This window comes from Arvicola amphibius, chromosome 1, assembly GCF_903992535.2.
Source record: "Arvicola amphibius chromosome 1, mArvAmp1.2, whole genome shotgun sequence".
NCBI classification, from domain to species: domain Eukaryota; kingdom Metazoa; phylum Chordata; class Mammalia; order Rodentia; family Cricetidae; genus Arvicola; species Arvicola amphibius.
The window spans coordinates 104024167-104041447 of record NC_052047.1 but is presented as its reverse complement, the minus strand read 5'-3'; the positions used below and the strand labels follow the sequence as shown (position 1 = coordinate 104041447).

General features: G+C 51.9%; 1 protein-coding gene across 6 annotated transcripts in view; it reads right to left on the bottom strand.

Annotated features, from left to right (window-relative positions):
• Numa1 (nuclear mitotic apparatus protein 1) overlaps nucleotides 1-17281 on the bottom strand; it is a 79165-nt gene that overhangs the window by 1519 nt on the left and 60365 nt on the right. For all 6 annotated transcript variants that reach the window (XM_038323334.1, XM_038323350.1, XM_038323341.1 and 3 more), the window contains exons 8-22: nucleotides 16830-16947; nucleotides 16079-16236; nucleotides 15766-15883; nucleotides 15562-15679; nucleotides 14760-14900; nucleotides 13442-13564; nucleotides 10033-13356; nucleotides 9178-9219; nucleotides 5919-5987; nucleotides 3668-4006; nucleotides 3412-3566; nucleotides 2052-2298; nucleotides 1212-1440; nucleotides 486-622; nucleotides 40-216 (exon numbers count right to left, since the gene is read on the bottom strand). In XM_038323334.1, coding sequence (XP_038179262.1) covers nucleotides 40-216; nucleotides 486-622; nucleotides 1212-1440; nucleotides 2052-2298; nucleotides 3412-3566; nucleotides 3668-4006; nucleotides 5919-5987; nucleotides 9178-9219; nucleotides 10033-13356; nucleotides 13442-13564; nucleotides 14760-14900; nucleotides 15562-15679; nucleotides 15766-15883; nucleotides 16079-16236; nucleotides 16830-16947 — 5495 coding nt within the window. The remainder of the gene's footprint in view (nucleotides 1-39; nucleotides 217-485; nucleotides 623-1211; nucleotides 1441-2051; nucleotides 2299-3411; nucleotides 3567-3667; nucleotides 4007-5918; nucleotides 5988-9177; nucleotides 9220-10032; nucleotides 13357-13441; nucleotides 13565-14759; nucleotides 14901-15561; nucleotides 15680-15765; nucleotides 15884-16078; nucleotides 16237-16829; nucleotides 16948-17281) is intronic.

The following is a 17281-nucleotide window of genomic DNA, read 5'->3' as shown; positions in this document are numbered from 1 at the left end:
ATGGTGAGAACAGATCATAGATGCTCACGCATCACTTACCTCAGGAGTGCCAGGGCCCTGGTGGGTCTCTAAGGAGACCCGTTTGCGCTGCTGCCGGGTGGTGATGCCAAGACCCTCAGCGATCTGGGTTGGTTGCATGCTGGCTCGGCGTAAGGTTTCCTGGGGGTCTCCGGTTTTCATCTCCTCATCAGTGATGATAGCCAGGTTCGTGGAAGGCTGCATGGAACATGAAGAAGCAACCGTGTGCCCCAGCTGTCTGAAGCAGGAACTAGGGCTGCCGCATAACACTGAAGAGCTGGATCTACCTATGAGGAATAGCTAGTAGTCTCAAGCAGTCTCAATCTGACTTCACTCCTGGTGACTGCTGCCATCTGCTCCATGTAGAAACATGAGAGACATTTCCAATAGGCCAAAGACCCAGCATACATATTCGGACTAGCCACTTCAGTCAGTGTGGGAGGCCTTGGGGTGACCCCGCGTCTCACCCTGGACTCCAAAGGGTAGCAGGTCTTGAGGTGCGGGGGGCACACTCGGTTGCGCTGCTGCAGCTCTGCGATGCGGTTCCAGTCGTCCAGCTGCTCGGGCTCGTCCTGGCAAGTCCCCATGTAGAAGCTGTTCCTTCCTATGACGGACAGGACGTTAGGGCACACGGCTGCGGCTACACACTGTCTACTAACCTGGCCAGACTTTTTGGACCCCGCCCCCTCCCACCTTGAGGAGCTTCAAGCTGGATACAAAAGTCCTGTTGTGTGTCACTGACATCCAGACCGTTTGTCTCGTGGAGCCACTCTCTCGGGGGAGGGCAGAGAGGGCACAAGCAGAGGCTGCAGCATCTTTTTTACCTGTCAAGGCTAACTGAGGGTCATGAATTGATAGCCAAGGACCCAAAAGGCAACTTTCAAGAAATTTCGACAGCCTGACCTTCCCAAAGCTTGCAGTCTCACAGAACGTAGCCTAAAGAACTCACTCCTACTAAAGTGCCGAGTATCTCTCACACTGGGAATCTTAAGCGATTGCTGAACATCCCTGATCCCAACGGCTCCTCTGCAGTCCTAGGACAGGGAAGGCCCTGAGGTGGCAGGGGCAAGTGAGGGCCAGAAGTTCTGGTACAGGAAGGCCTGCCTTGAGCTTTTGAAATCTTGCTCCTCTCTATGCCAAGATCCGCTCCCAGTCTTTTTTGGGGTTGTGGTAAATTCCCGCAGTCTCCTCACCTTGGGAGGCCCCACTGGACATCCTGGCCTGGGAGCGACGAGCAGAGCTTCGAGTGGTAGGCCGGTACCCAGGCAAGCTGAGCAGAGCAGAGTTGCCATCATCAGGAGAACCCAAACGGGACAGAGACTGGGTGGAGGAGGTGGCTCGCAGGCTGGCCTGGGGAGCAGGGGCAGACCGCGTGCTGTAGAAGGATGCGTTGGCGCTGTCTGGCTCTTCCACGTCTAGTTTCTGGAAGGACGAACCATTGCAGTAAACTGAAGCACCGCCTCCTGTCCCACAACACCTCTCGTTTCCACACTGCTTTAAGGGTTCTCTGGACGGCAAGCGCAGGAGCAGGCCACATGGCCAGAAGCTCCTGCAAGATGCTGAGGTTGCCAAGACCCTTCTACCCGTAATACTTTGAAGGAGGCATTATCATTATCAGCCTATGTCAGAGGTAAGAAGTAAGGTGACAGGTAGCAGCAGCTAGGCTAAGAGGCAGCCCCCTATCTCCTGAGGTAGCAAGCTGGTCTCAGCCCACAGCCTCTGCCATCACTGCATCCAAGGTTCCCGGGGTCTGAACATCAACACTCTCCCCAATTCCCAGTAGTAGAAGGCATCTATTCTCCAGTCACTGTGAGACAAAAACAAAAACAACAAACCCAGGTCTAGAAGTAGCAGTCCATGCCAAGCTCCATCCTGACTGCATGGGGGTGCTAGAAGCTCAGGGTTGCCTGCTAGTTCCTATATTCTGCTCTGCTCCTCAGTAAGTTAAGACCTTAGCTTTCCCATCTGTATGTATCCTATGGGTTTGCTCACCCCTGTGTGTTCCTGCTGAGCCCCACGCCCAGGAGCCTAACCTTGGTCATGGTTATGTTGATGATTTGTGTGGTACGCCGGCGAGCAGAGCGGGTCTTTCGGCCAGAGTCAGGGAACGCATCCCCCAGGGAGTCCAGGCTGCTCTCTAAGGGGGCCTGACCCCGAGCTGGAATGGGGGTGAAGTAGAGACTCTCCAGGGATTCCACCTTGGGGGGCAGGCGCTGGGAGATGGGTGAAGCTGGCTCTCCAGGGACACTGGTGCCATCTGGTTGGGGACGAGGCAGCTTGCTGTAGAGAAAGCGATCTCCTGAGATGCAGCTCCTGAGCTAGAAGGCACTCTGTCTGTCCACTAGCCCCAAAAGTGACTGTTTCTTACACTGACGTGTAGTGTGGTAAGCATGCTCTCACTGATATTTCCAAGATACTAAACAGGAGCCGTGACTGGGCCTTTTTAGTCCACTCTTGGCTGCTTCTAACCCTTCATACTGGCAGCTCTCAGGTCTCTACTTTAGCCCGAGCCCTGCTCTCCAGGCCAGACAGCCATGAGCCCAGACCTCCCGCAGATGCCACGCTGTTCCACAATTGTCGCTCTAAACCCTCTCTCTACATGTTCTTTCTCATATATCTCCCAGTTCAGTGATAGGGATAGCTTCACAGGTCCCCAGCCATGAATGTGGGTATAATTTGACCTCTTCTGCCACCCTCAATCAAAGTCAACACTCTTAAGAAGCTCTCCCAGCTGCACACCTCTCCACGGATACTCCCTTCCCTCGTCGGCCTGAGCTCATCTCACCTACACTTAGACTGGGAGATGCTGCAGAGTGGTGACAAGCAAGGACTCAGGCCAAGCTGCCAGACTCAATCCTGAGCTCCATCAGTGTGGAAGCTTAGGCCAGTGACTGCCCCTCTAGACCCCAGGTCTGGTTAAGGAGACACGATGGGTAAATACAGCCTACCTAAGATGCTTGCTGGGGGAGGGGAGGAAATAAAGTTGTCACTGTTCTGAGTAGGCAGCACACCAGCACGCAGTCAGTGCAGTGCTAACATTTGACAGAACAGCAACTGTACTTCCAACCTTGCCTTCTATGCTATCAGGAAACTTAAGATGCAAAGCCAACCTTGCAGTCCTCAATTTCAGCACTTCTGAGGTCCACTGGTCTTTAGGATCAAATCCAGCCAGGCTCCGGGCTTTCAGGCCGACTTGGCCTCACAATACAGGCTGCACCTCCACCCCTCCACACCTGTGCAATCTATCTAAGCTCATGAAAGCCTTTTCCAAGGCTCTTCTAACTGTTCCGCTTCCTTTTCACCTCTCCTGCTCCCTACGCAGGCGTCCTACCATCCACCAGGCCAGCACACACTCAGTGAGCACACACAGGCTAGAGCGGCACGGCTCCTGACCTAGCAACACTGCACGGGGTTCCCTCCTCCAAGCTCAGATCCAGGCTGTCGATACTTAAGTCCAGCTGGGGTTTCTGAGGCTCACGGCTCTTTAAGGCATCAGTTGCCACCTGGAATTTGCCCAAGTCTCGAAGCTGCTGGTCTGCATGGGCAACCTGGGAAATAAAGAGAAGCCTCGAGTAGGGTTGGTCTTGGAGAGGAGGGCATGGATCCCAGCAGTTCAGGGTGAGGTGTCCCTGTTACAACAGATGCTTACCTGCGCCTCCAGGCTGCGCACCTGAGCACTAAGGTGGCGGCAGGCCTGTTCAGCCTCTTTGGTCTTCAGCCCTGCCTGCTGCAGCTCACGGCCCAGACGTTCCGCTTCAGTCCGAAGCTCCTTGTTCTCCTTCTGTAGCTGCTCCAGGTCTCGAAGCTGCTCCTGCAGCTCTTGGTTCTGCTGCTTCTTGGCATCGTAATGGGTCTTGGCCTTCTCCATCTGTAGCTTGTAATGCTCCGCCGCCTGCTCCTTCTGGCTCAGCTGGGCCTGGAGCTCATTTAGCTGGGCCTGGAGGCGCTGGACCTCCTGCTGGCTCTCACCTCCCTGAGCTTGGAAAGCCTGAGAAGTCAATCAAGAAAGGTGGCTCTGGTTACTCCATCCAAATCCACTCAGTCTCCACAGGCATTTCAGGTCCTTCGTGAATATATTGTCTCAGGACACTTAGGATCCCTCAGCCCAACAAACACATTCCCCCAACCACAGCCTACAAAACAATTACATTCTCCCTCCCAGGCCCTCCCGTGGACACTTTGCTGACCACCTGCTGGCTTTAATACTTCTCCCAGGTCTGCCTGCCATCTATGAGGTCAGGCACCAAGTATCTCACTCCCTGACCATGTACACTTTCTCCCAATGGAACAGAAAATGAGCTCCAGAGAACACCTGACGTGGGAGTCCCCTCTGTATGCTGTGAATACCATTGGTTAATAAAGAAACTGTCTTAGGCCTGTGATAGGGTAGAGTAAAGCTAGGTGGGGAAAACTAAACCGAAAGCTGGGAGAAAGGAGGCGGAGTCACGGAGAAGCCATGGATCCGCCAACAGAGACAGACATGCTGAAACCTTGCTGGTAGGCCACAAGCCTCATGGTAAAATATAAAATAACGGAGATGAGTTAATTCTAGATGTAAGAGCTAGCTAGCAATACACTTACGTAATTGGCCAAGCAGTGATTTAATTAATACAGTTTCTGTGTGGTTATTTTGGGAGTCTGGGCAGCCGGGAAACACAAAAGCGGCTTCCTTACTACAAACACCCTGGTGTAGAGCACACTGAGAGACAACTGCATGTGCACACTCAATGACAGCAACTTCTTCTCCAAACCACTCTGAAGAATAACTTTTTTCCTTGTCTTAGAGATGCAGAGTCCAGAGATTTAGGCAAACTGATCAAGGTCACACTGAATACAGCACATTAAGATCTGAACTCCCAAGTACAAATCCTTTGAGGGCTCATTATGATTACCAGCACTGCCTTCTGTGGGGACAGCTGATTCTGTTACTGCAACAGCAGCTTGATTTGCTATAGGTACTAGGGTGAGCATATTCCCACCCATGCCTCTCTATTAGCTCCTAACAACCCCGACAAAGCAACACGGCAGGCCTGCTTATTGTTCATGACAAATTGTGGGCACAGAAGCTAAACAGGAAAAATAAACTCAGAACGCCTCAGCCTGAGACCCACCATATACCATACAAGTCCTAACCAAGGGATGGGATGCTGAGCGCTACGAGAAACAAGCACTAGAACAAATAAGGTGACACAATTAGAAGCACTAACAGTATAACTGCCGTGGTCATTATGGCACAGACCTAGGAATCCACGACTGTGCACTGCATAGGACCCTGTCTCTCCCCCAACTCCAAAAAAGTTTAAAACGAAAGAGAACAGAAATACATTGTAAAAATGAGTACTGTTCACTCAGGAGGCAGAGGCAGGAGGATCTCTGTGAGTTCAAGGCTAACCTGGTCTACAAGCAAGTTCCAGGACAGTGAAACCCTGTCTTCAAAAACCACCACCACCACAAAAAAAAAAAAAAAAAAGGTGGGGCGGGGGAACAAAAAAAAAAAAATGAGAGATTGAGTATTGTTGACATACTCAGTCCTTGAAGCCAAACTACTAAGAACTTTCTGGGACAGAAAATAGAATTTCTTCTATTCTCGCTGTCTGGTAGTCGTTAGCCACACACCTACTGACTGGGAAAATGTGGCTAGGGTAACCAAAGCACCAAATCACAGAAACAAGGCTTCCTATGTAACCCAAGCATGATTTTTTTTTTTTTAATCTAATAGAAAAGCACAGGTGGCTCTAATGGAGAGAAGGCTTTTCTGTGAGAGTTCCCAGAAGGCAAAGGCAAGGTTTCTGAGATTCAGGATGGCTTCCTGGGGGATCCCCCAGGGTGCCTCTGCTCTGGCCCCACACCGCCACAGCCCAAGAGCTTAGGGAAGGTGCTCTTCTGCCGTCCTGTCCCACCTGGAGCTTCTGTTGCTGTGCCTTGTGGGTTTGATCATACTCTGCCAACTTCTTACTCAGTTCTTCCACCTGAGAGGAGAGAAGAGCAGATAGGACTGAACTCCCCGACTGTAATGGCTATCTCAGTACTCTACTTGGCCACATCTGCATCAACTAAAACGCAAGCAGCTGGGCACAACACATACGAGGGATTTGATCATCAAAGGTGGGAAAACCCACCCTAAATCTGGCCGCGCCTTATGGTGGCAGCCCACATAAAAAGACATAGAGGGGAAGCTTTTGCTCTTCGCCTTCTTGCATAACCAGTCTAAAGGTTTGTAAGTGTTCCCTGGACTTGAACCCTAAGATTTTTTAAGGGTTTGTCACTTGAAGCAGTCTCTCCCCAACCCTAAACCTGCAATATTGCCCTCGTCTCTGCCACTGTCTAGGATTTACTCGTTCATTGCCAGGCAAGACAATACTGCAGTTTCTCAGAGCCCACCAATAAACCGACTTAAGGCTAAGCAGGTTCCTACAGGGTCCATTAAGGCCCACAAGAGGCAATCTGCTGTAGCTGGCGAGGCCAGAAGCACTTTTACAGTTTTACCTCAAGGGCAGAATCTTTCTCCAGCCCTGGGTCATAACTCAGTTAGAAGGGATCTTGATCATCTGTCTCTTCCATAAAACATCACACTGGTCCACTCTAGTGACATGCTGATTGGACCAAGTGAGGAGGGGTTAGCAACTATTTTGGACTTGGTAACTCATATGGGCATCAGAGGATGGGGAATAAATCCAACCAAAATTTAAGGGCCTTATACCTCAGTGAAATTCTTAGAGTCTAGTGGTGGGCCATTCAGGGATAGTCCTTTTATGGTAAAGAATAAGTTATTGCACCTGACCCCTCTTCACCATTAAACAGAAAAAACATTTAGTGAGCCCAGCTGGATTCTGGGGACAGCACATTCCTCAGTTGGCTACATTACTCCTGCCCAAACACCAAGTGACTTGGAAAGCTGCTAAGCTGTGAGTGGGTCCTGGAACAGGAGAAGGCTCTTCAACAGGCTGCTTCACCACTTGGACCATATGATCTAGTAGAGCCAGCGGTACTCAAAGTGTCACTGGCAGATAGGGATGCTGCCTGAACATATGGGGAATCACTGAGGATTCACTGACCTCTGAGATTCTGGAGCAAGGTTCTAACATCTGCAGACAAGTACTCTCACTTTGAGACAGCTCCCTTAGTCTGCTATTGGACCTTAGTGGAAACTGCACATCTGACAATGAGTCACCAAATGAACATATGACTGGAGTTGCCCATCATGAGTTGGGTTATTATCTCACCCACCAAGTAATAAAGTAAGATGTGTACAGCGGCAACCCATTATTAATCTTGCAGGCAAGTTTATCTGTCCTGCTGCCGAGAAACTCCTTTGTTGGTAACAGAACCTACTTCTTAGGGACTCCAATACTGGTCAAAGACCAGCTGAAACATCCAGCCTTATGGACTGAATAACTACCAATTCTTTGCCCTTCCACGAGGGAACAGCCATTGTTGAACTAGCTAGACCACAGTCTGTAACTTACTCTTTAATTTCCTTTTGATACATACAGACTCATTCTGTCAGTCCTTTCCCTCTAGAAACCCTAACTAAAACACCAGATGTCAAGACTAACCCAGGGATTCCCCAGACCATTATCCTCAGGCCCTTTCTGTGACTTCTACAAGTAAACCGCCTGCTGCTCAAAGGCTGTCAGGGACTGAGGTGCCCCAAACAGATGTTGCCAGGACCACCTGCCTAAACCCATTCCATCTCTAGTCTCGAGCCACCGAAATCAATAGCTGACTCTTCAGAGTCCCCATCTTTCCACATCCCTACCATGTGCTATTCCTCAAGCCTGACCTGGAAAGACTGGTGGCAAGAACAGAGCACTTAGGGGTGAGAGCAATGGTGACTAAGGAGCTGCGAGCAGTTCCAGTTCATGCAGCAGACCCAGGTTTGGTTTCCAGTTCCCACATGTCAGCTCATCACCATCTCCAGTTCCAGGAGATGACACCCTCTTCTGGTCCCTGTAGGCACCATGCATGCACATAACACACACACACACACACACACGCACGCACACACGCACGCACGCACACGTGCACGCACGCACGCAACAGCAAACATTCATACACATAGGATAAAAATAAACAGAAAGACCAGGACACCTACTGTGGTGCTCTGACAAACTGTCAAAGTCCACCCATTCCTCCTTCCTCCCAAAAATTTGCCAAAGCAAGTTCCCAGGACTCTTTCCAGTCTCAAGGGCCGTTAGAGAGGTGCTAGCAGCATGGCTGCTGTGGTTAGCAGTGGGAGAATAGGATGCTGGAAAACAAGAACAATGGCAGCACACACCCCAGCCCCTCCTCCCCCAACTATCACAAAGAGGAAGAGCAACGGGGGTGAGGAGATGAAGAGGGATCATAACAACCACAAGCACCCCTGCTTCCTCCAGGCATTCTGAGAGCTTAGGCATGAACAGGCAGCAGAGGAAGAAGCAAAAGGCTCCATTGCAAACTGCTTGCTTTCCAGTTTGATTGTCCCATTTCCTTAGAACGTCTGTAGTGACTGGGATGGGGAGTGGAGGAAGTGTTCTCACTAAATACAGCTCTACAGCCTACTAACTAGGGAGGAAGGCAGAGAGAGCACATGGCCCATCTAGGGAAGACCCCTTCTCCTTTCAATTTTAGTTTCCTGTTCCAGAAAGCTCTATGTGAGTAAGGCTCTGGGATGAGGCACCAGAGAATACTGGGTGAGTACTCTAAGCTCATCGCGTTCCTTTGCTTCCAAGGGCTGTTTCATACATCACCTTCACACCCTGGTAAATTCATAACCTGTGGGAGAGAAGGACAATAATCTAAACAGGGCATATAAACCTCTTCTTCCTCTTGGCTCAGTCTCCTTAACTCAAAACAGGACTTTGGAGTTTTTGGAGTCACAAGGGTTGACTCTGTCACCAGTGCAGGCCTGGAAAAGATGAAGCTATGCTACCCTTGTCTCTGGCAGGTGAAAGTGCAGAAGGGAAGAGGCCGACCTGGCTGGGTAGGATGAGGCCCAAGAGAGGACCTGTAACACTGTCCTCCTGGGCAGCCTGGGCCTGGACTCCATGGCTTGACCCTGCCCCCTTCACAAACAGTTCACAACAGGAGCTGGCGGAGCAAGCTGCAGCCGGGGTCATGCACCAAGACTGGTCACCGCTTAAGCAGCCAGCATCTATCGAGAACCCCAGGCATTACCTGCTTAGTCTGCTCTCTCTGAAATACCTCTAGCTGCTCCACCTGTACATGGGGAGAAGCAATGGAGACAGTGAGATGGGGCCACTGCCAGACTGACCTCAATGGGCTCTGATACTTTTCTCAGAGACTATACAGAGAGAGGAGGAGAGAGAGAAAGAGAGGGTAGGGGGAGGGAGGGAGAGAGGGAGGCACAGGGAGGGAGAGAGGGAGGCACAGGGAGGGAGGGAGGGAGGCACAGGGAGGGAGGGAGGCACAGGGAGGGAGGGAGGGAGGGAGGTACAGGGAGGGAGGGAGGGAGGGAGGCACAGGGAGGGAGGGAGGGAGGGAGGCACAGGGAGGGAGGGAGGGAGGGAGGGAGAGAAGCCAGTTGGAGCTAGGTTTTCACAACACTAGGGAGGTGAAGACAGGAAGACAAAGCGCTCAGGGCCATCTCTAACTATATTGTGAATCGAGACTTGCCTGAGTTACATCAGACCCTGTTTTAAAACACCAAACAAACAAAAAGTCAGTTTGCCTGCTTCAACTTGACTCTTCAGAATCAGCTTTCAAGGAAAAGGAGGCCATAGATATTTTCCTTATTGGGGGGGGGGGGGGGAGAGTTCAAACAGGGTCTGATTTTGTAACCCAAAGTGGCCTCAGATCCGCAGTCCTCCTGCTGACAGCCCCAGGCGTTGCGATTACAGGTGCGCACCAGGTGCTAACATTCTCTTTAGGACAGACTTAGCAGTCTGTCTGTCACTGTCCTTTCCTGCTGCTCAGTGAGTGAAGACAGCAGACGGGGTACTGTAGTCCAGAGGTGCGGGAGGGAGTGAGGGGAGGGCTACAGCACAGAGAAGACACTGCACGACACCTTACCTGGGCAGTGAGTTTCTGCCTCTCTTCTTGGAATCTCTGCCTTTCCTCTAGGACCTTCACCTTGGCACCTTCGTACTTGGCAGTCATGGCCTCCAGCTCCCGGGTAGTACTCTGTGCTTCTTGCCGCACTTCAGCCAGATGGGTCTCAGCATCGGTACGCACAGCTGCCAGCTCCTGGACATACTTTTCCCGGGCTTGATCTAGCTCCACTTCCAGAAACTGCCGGCCAAGGTTGGCCCGCTCTCCCAGCCCCCGGTTCTCCTCTGCCAACAGGCCATGAGCCTTCTTCAGCACGCTCAGCTGTTCCGCATAGCTGGCCTTCTCTGCCCGCAGCTGCTGGGCTGTTCGCTCCTGCTCGACCACCTTCTGCCGCAAAGGCCCTAGCTCTCCAAGCTCCCTTTGTGCCCGCATTAGCTCTGCCCGAAGCCCACCAGCTGCCTGCTTGCTCTGCTCTATCTCCTCCCGATGGCGCTTCTCGGCAGCCGCCTGCTCCGCTTGTAGCTGCTGACAAAGGTGCTTCGCAGGCAGCAGCTCGCTTACAAGGGCCTGTGTGTTAGTATGCTCCAGCTGCAGGGCAGAGAGTGCTTGCTCTTTTTGGAAGAACTTCTCCTGCCAGGCCTTCAACTCCTGGCCCAGCTCCTCCGCTCGATCTGCCTGTAAGGCTAGCTCTTGCCGCAAGTTCTCTGAAATGACGCGCTGTTTCTCTCCCTCCTCCCGGAGGCTCTGGACCTCCTCTCGTAGAGCTGAGCTGCGTTCCGCTGCTCTGGCACTACTGCTGGCTGTTTCCACCTGAAGCAGGTGCAGCCTCTCCTCCAGCTTCTGGCTCTTCTCTGATTCAGCCACAACCAGGCGCTTCAGCTCCTTGCTCTCCCCCTCTTTCTCTAGGACTTGGCGGTTCAGGATGGACACCTCCTCTTCCAAGCTGCTGATAAGACTGCTTTTTCTCTCTGCTTCCTGCTGGCCACGGGCCACTTGGGCCTTCCACTCTTCCTCGGCTTTGCTGTGGTCCTGGGCTTTGGCCCGGAGGGCTGTCAACTCTCTCTGAGCTGAAGCTGAGGCAGCTTGACTGTGCCCTAGCTCCCGAGCCGTCTCCTCTAACTGGCCCTGCAATGTCTCCAGGGCTTTGTCCTGCTCAGCCCGGGAAGCACGCTCAGACTCCAGGCTCTGTGTCAGGCCTTCGACCTGCTGCTGCTGCTGCTGGCACTGCTGCTCCAGCTTGCTGACCTCTGCCCGGAGTGCCTCCAACGTGGGGCCTGGTACCTCCACCTTCCCGGCTGTCTCCAACTGGGTTCCTGGGCCAGAAGTGTCTTCTCCACCAGTACCCCCTTTCAGTTTTTCCAAAGTCTCCTGAAGCTCCTTCAGCTCTGTTCTTTGAGCAGCCTCTTGCCCACGAAGTTTGGCAAGCTCCTGGTCTTTGTCTTCCTTTTCCTTCAGGGCATGGGCCAGTGCTTCTTGCAGGGCCGAGAACTCCACACGCTGCTCGTTGAGGGTGTTCTGCAGCTGCATCTCAAGCTCTGCCTTGGCTGCTTTCTCCTGAGCCAGGTCTGCCTGGGCCTGGTCCCACTCCTGGGTCAGCCGCGCTACCTCCCTCTCCTGCTGTCCACGCTCCTCTTGCTGCTGCCCCTGACTCTTCATCAGTGCTGCCCTCAGCCTCTCCACTTCACTGCCCATCTGCTCAGCCTCACGCTCCAGAGCCTTTAGTGTGGCTTGTGTACTGGAGAATGGCCGCCCCTGCTCTTCTTCTAGCCAGTCAGACTCTCTGTTTCCGGCCCCCGGGGGCTCTTTGAGTAACTCAAGTGAGGCCATTTCCTGCTGCTCACCTGCCTTGACCACCAAGGTCTTCAGGCAGGCCACCTCCTTGTTCGTGGCAGCCATCTTCTCCTGCAGAGTTGAAAGATCATCTGCCAGCTTCTGGGTCCTGACTTCTTTCTCCTGAACCTGCTGGAGAGCTCTGGCTAGGTTGGCATGAAGCTGGGCTAGATGACTCTGCTGCTGGCCCTCACTGTGGCTCTCCACTGCCTTCTCCTGTGCCTCTTGGCCAGCCTTCTCACCATCCCCCTTCAACGCCCTCAGTTGTTCCTGGAACATGGCACTGTATTTTGCTTCCTCTTGCTGTCTAGCTTCAAACCGCTCCTGCCAGCTCTCAACCTCCCTGATGAGCTGTCTGCTCTCACTCTCAGCTCTGTGCTGGGAGGCTGTGGCCTCTGCCAGCTCATGCCGCAAGGCTTCTATCTCTGCCCGATGAGTCTCCTCCAGCTGCTGGAGCCTGGCTTCCAGCCCCTTTTGCTCGGCCTTCTCCTGTTCTGTCTCCTTCTGTTCCTGCTCACGCTGCTCCCTCAGGCTTCGGGACTCGGCCTCCATCTCAGCAATGCGGCGCTGCTGCTTCTCCAGGGCATCTGCAGCCCTGCACTTCTCCTCCTCCAGGCTGCCTCTGGTGATCTTCAAAGTCTCCTCGAGGGCCTGGAGCTGCTCCTGGAGCCGGGCCTTCTCCTGGATCCCTTTTTCTTGCTCAGTCACTCTTTGCTGCTCAGCCTTCAGCTGGGCCTCCAGCTCTGTCACATGAGCTTGGGCCTGACGCTGTTCCTGGTGGGCAGCTTCAATGCAGGCCTGGAGTTCTCCTAGCTTTTGACTCAGCTCTGCCTTTTCTTGCTGGACCTGTGTGACTGAGGTCTGCACACTGTCCCTAGCTTCATTGGCAGCTTCAAGTTGCTGCTGCAGGCTCTCTAGCTTGGCAGTTTTCTCCTTCTCCAATGTTTCCAGCTGCTGGCGAGCAGCATCCCGCTCCCTTAGAGAGGCCTCTTGAGCCTCAGCAACAATGGCCAGTTGCTGAGCGTGATCCCGCCTGGCTGCTTCCTGCTCTTTGGCTGCTTCTTGCAATTGCTGCTCCTTCAGCTTCAGGCTGCTGCTCAGCTGCTCCACCTGCTGGCGGAGGCTCTGGGCAACCTCTTCCTGCTCTTGCAAGGTCTGTTCCATCAGAGACAGGTCCTTTTTCGTCTGTTCTTTCAGGCTGGTCAGTTCTTGTTCCTGCTGTTGTTGCAGGGTGGTATTGAGTGCTGTCAGCGAGGCCACCTGGGCAGTTAGCTGAGCCCCCTGAGCCTGGGAGGCCTGCTCCAGCTCCTCCTTGGCTTGGCTGAGGTTGGAGATGGAGCTCTGCAGGTCTGCAATCAAGCTGGCCAGTTGCTGCTTTTCTTCTTCAAAGTGGCCCCGCTCAGCAAGCAGTTGGGCTTCCTGTTGGCCTCGTTCACACTCCAGTGTCTCTATGCGGGCTTGGAGCTGGGTGTTGTCTGCAGCAAATTTGGCTGTCTCTTGCTTCAGAGTTTCCAGCTGTTAGGATAGAGACAAATGGGGATCAAGAGAACACCAAGAACCAAACCCATCAAACTGCCTGGCTGATTCTGTCTCTTCCTACCTGTAGGGCGTCACCCAGCACCTCGCCCTTCTCCTGGGCTGGGCTCTCCCGTAGCTGCGCTGCTCGTTCTTCCAGCTGGGAAAGCTTTCCCTGAAGTATCTCATTCTTCTCCTCAAAGTATTTCTTGGAGTAAACAAGAGACCCATGTGAACAGAGGAGCAGAGCAGTCATCTGACCACCGCACAAGCCCTCACCTTACCTAGATCTCCCCTTGCCTTGGCTCAGGAGAACACCTCTCAGAAACCATGGGTCTGAGCTGGGAACGATGGCTCCCCAAAACTCAAAAGACTGAGACATGAGGATCAAGAGTTTAAAGACCAACCTGGACTCCAAGACCCTGTCTCAAAAATATCATCAATAAAAAAGAAACCATGGGTATGAACTTTATGGGATTCCATGGATGAATTAAGACAAAAACATGCAAAGCTTACGTTCAATCTCCTCGTTGCACAGCCTCCCTCAGGCCAGCCTTGACTCACATACTACCCAAATGCTTAAAAATGGCCTGGGTGTCTACACCAGCTGAGCATCATCTGACCCAGCCCACAACGTGATGGATACCACTCAACTGCTAATCCAGCCACCAGTCTGGGAGGAAGCTGTTACTGTCTCCTGCACAAAAGAAGCTCCTGCTTCCCAGATTCTAAGTGCTATGCCCGAGAGCTACACAATTAAGCAAGTGGCAGAACCGGGCTCTTAGAGACAAGAGCAGTAACATGGATTGGGCATCCCTAGTCTGAAATCTCAAATCCAAAATGATCCCAAATCCAAAACTTTCTGAGCGCCAAAAAGATACTGAAAAAGTTCTGGATTTTGAAAGTGTACTGTGGCAGAAGCCTGTAACTCTGGCACAGAGGAGCCAGACTGGAAGACAGAGTCCAAAGACAGTTTGGGCTACAGAGCTAGGCTGCTGTAAAATTAAATCAGATCACTCTTATTTTAGAGTGATTTAGGTTCTGGATTAAGGGACAAGTAATTTATAATGTCTAGGCAAATATTCCAAAATGAGAAAACCTATCTCTGATACACTTATGATATCAAGCATTTCAGCAAAGAATACCCAACCAGAATTTTTAAAGAGTTCACGAGCCACCCTTTAATCTCACAATAGTTAGCAGGGTATCATTCCCCTTACAGATTGTTTAACTTTTCCAAAAACCATACTTTGCACATCACAGAGTTCACAGGTAACACTACACTCAACCTAGCACAACACCCTGCTAAACTGTGACGAGTCAACTCATCACTCCAGGACTTAGCAAAGCGATGAATTTTATGTACAAAGTTGTGGTCAGCTCCTCCGCCGCCAAGGGGTTACCTTATCCTGGAGGGCTGTGCTGAGCTCATTTTCCAGATGAGCCTGCTTCTCTGCCCACTCCTGAGAAGCCTTGCTGTGCTCCTCCATCAGGTCGTCGTATGCACCCTGTAGCTGACGCAAGTGGCTGGCAGACTCTCGCAACTGAGATGTGAACAGAGTGAAAGCTGGCACCCTCTCCAACTGTTACTCGAAGCCCAGGCCTGGGGCCCCTAAAGATCCTTCCCCCACCTCCAATCCAATCACAGCCAATTAGATCTCTCATTCAGGACCATACATCAACATTTGGGGCTGCCTGAGCACCCTTGCAGGAACCAATAACAAGCAAAGTGACTAAGCACGCAGGTCGATCTCGGGAAGGACTAACAAAGATTCAGGAGTCTTCTCAACCTGATGTGGGAGGTCCTTCTGTCTGTGTGTTGCTTTTATTGGTTAATGAATAAAGAACTGCTTTGAGCACATGGCAGGGAAGAACAGAACTTAGGTAGGCAGGGAAAGCTGGGCTGTATGCTGGAGAAAAGGGCGGAGTCAGAGAGAAGTCATGAAGCTGCCAGAGACAGCCGTCAATAAGCTACGTGGCAAAACACAGATTACTAGAAATGGGTTAAATTAAGAAAAGTGTTAGCCAATAAGAAGCTAGAGCTAATGGGCCAAGCAGTGTTTTAAATAACATAGTTTGTGTGATTATTTCAGGGCTGAACATCCGGGAAGAACCAAGCAGCCTCTCTCCTTGCAACATCAACCTTCTTGGGGAAGCTTCTGACCACCTCAGCCCTGAGGGGCCTCTATGTAGAACCCTACTCACCTTAAAGGAAAGGTCCCCATTCTCCTCAGAAAGCTGGCTAATCTTTCGATCCATCTGGTTCTTCTCTGTCTTCAGGTTCTGATACCGCTTCAAAGTCTCATGCAGTCGCACGGTAAGGCTGCCAGAAGAAGAGCAATCAGAACACTGGGGCCCTAACTGGGCCAGCAGGGACTGGAAGCTGGAAGGAGGCCGGGAGATCCGTACCTCTCATTCTTGCCACGGAGCTCCTCAAGCTCTCCAGACTCCTGCGAGCTGGCTGCCTGCTTCTCATTCAGCACAGCCAGGTGGTCAATACGGTGCTGCATCATGGCTATCTGTGCATCTGCGCAGGGCAGGAGCGAAGGCGAGAGTCAGCAAAGAACCAGGGGACAGGAAAAGAGCAAAGGAGGCACACAAGTGTCCATTCCTCAGAAAAGGGACATGGTGCAGAAACAGAACAGGCGTCAGCAGAAGGGATGGGCTTCCCTGGGCACAAATCCCAATGCTCCCCATTACTGGCACTTGGTCAGGTACCCACCCTTCTCAGTGAGCAGCTTCAGGCTCTCAGACAGCTCCAGCTCCAGCTCATCCCTGTTTTTCCTCTCATCTGCCAGCTGCTTCTTCAGCCGTCTCATCTGGAACTGTGGGGTCTGCAGGATGTCGCCCATGGGGGAGGATGGAGAACCTGAGAGGAAGCTAAGGAAAGCGATGGCAAAGATAACAGGGTAAGAGCTTAACAGATGAAGTGAGCAGCAGCAGCTAGGGACGGGACAGCTCCGGGACAGCACCGGGGACCACATTCAACACTGGGTTCTATCTGCCAAGCAATCTCATGTGAGCAGGAGGCAGCCAGCTTGCAGAGCATGACTGGAAAAACTTTCCTTCTCCCTTCTCCAAGTCTTCATTTCCTGACTGAAGAACTGGAGACATGTATTTTCAAGGGAAGAAGTTTCCACAAACAGGAAACTGCCTTTTTTCTTTTTTCTTTCTTTCATTTATTTATTGTTTTCTTGTTTTTCGAGACAGGATTTAACTGTGTAGCTATGGCTGACCTGGAACTCACTCTGTAGACCAGGCTAGCCTCAAACTCAAGAGAGATCTGCCTATGTCACCGCCCAGCAGGAAACTGCTTTTGAGGGAGGACTAGCTCCTGACAGATCCCAAATAAACAGCATCCTCAAAGTCTTTCCTAATGGTATAAAGGACTGGCTAAGAGCTTAGCCTCCAGTATCCACAGACTGACTGCACGGCTGTGGAGACATCATGCTAGGAAGAGGCCCAGGACATACTTGTTCTCACTGGAAGATGAAGCGATCCTCTGAAGTTCTAAGAAACGAATCTTCTTCTTGGCCTGGTGGCTGGGTGGAGAAAGCTCTTCAGAGACAGTACTGGAATATTTGTAAGGAACTAGGGGGTAAGAAACAGACAAATAAACCAAGGAGAGTTAGTAAGGGGGTGAACAGATTTTCACTTTCACATAACAGGGGACCACTACCTTAGTAGTGTGAATCTGTAGGCACATAAACTCAAGAGGCAATTACCAGGCAGAACCAGACCCACAAGGTCAAGGTCTTTAACCAAGAATAAGTGTGTAGGGCTTCCACTTTCTCAGAGCAAAGTACTCAAAAGAGCATGGTGGAGTGAGGACATTCCTCTCACACTCAGGAACTGGAACAAGTCCTCATGTCAGCTCTGCATCATGACAACACAGCACCCATTCTGCCCACAGACCTTAACAGCC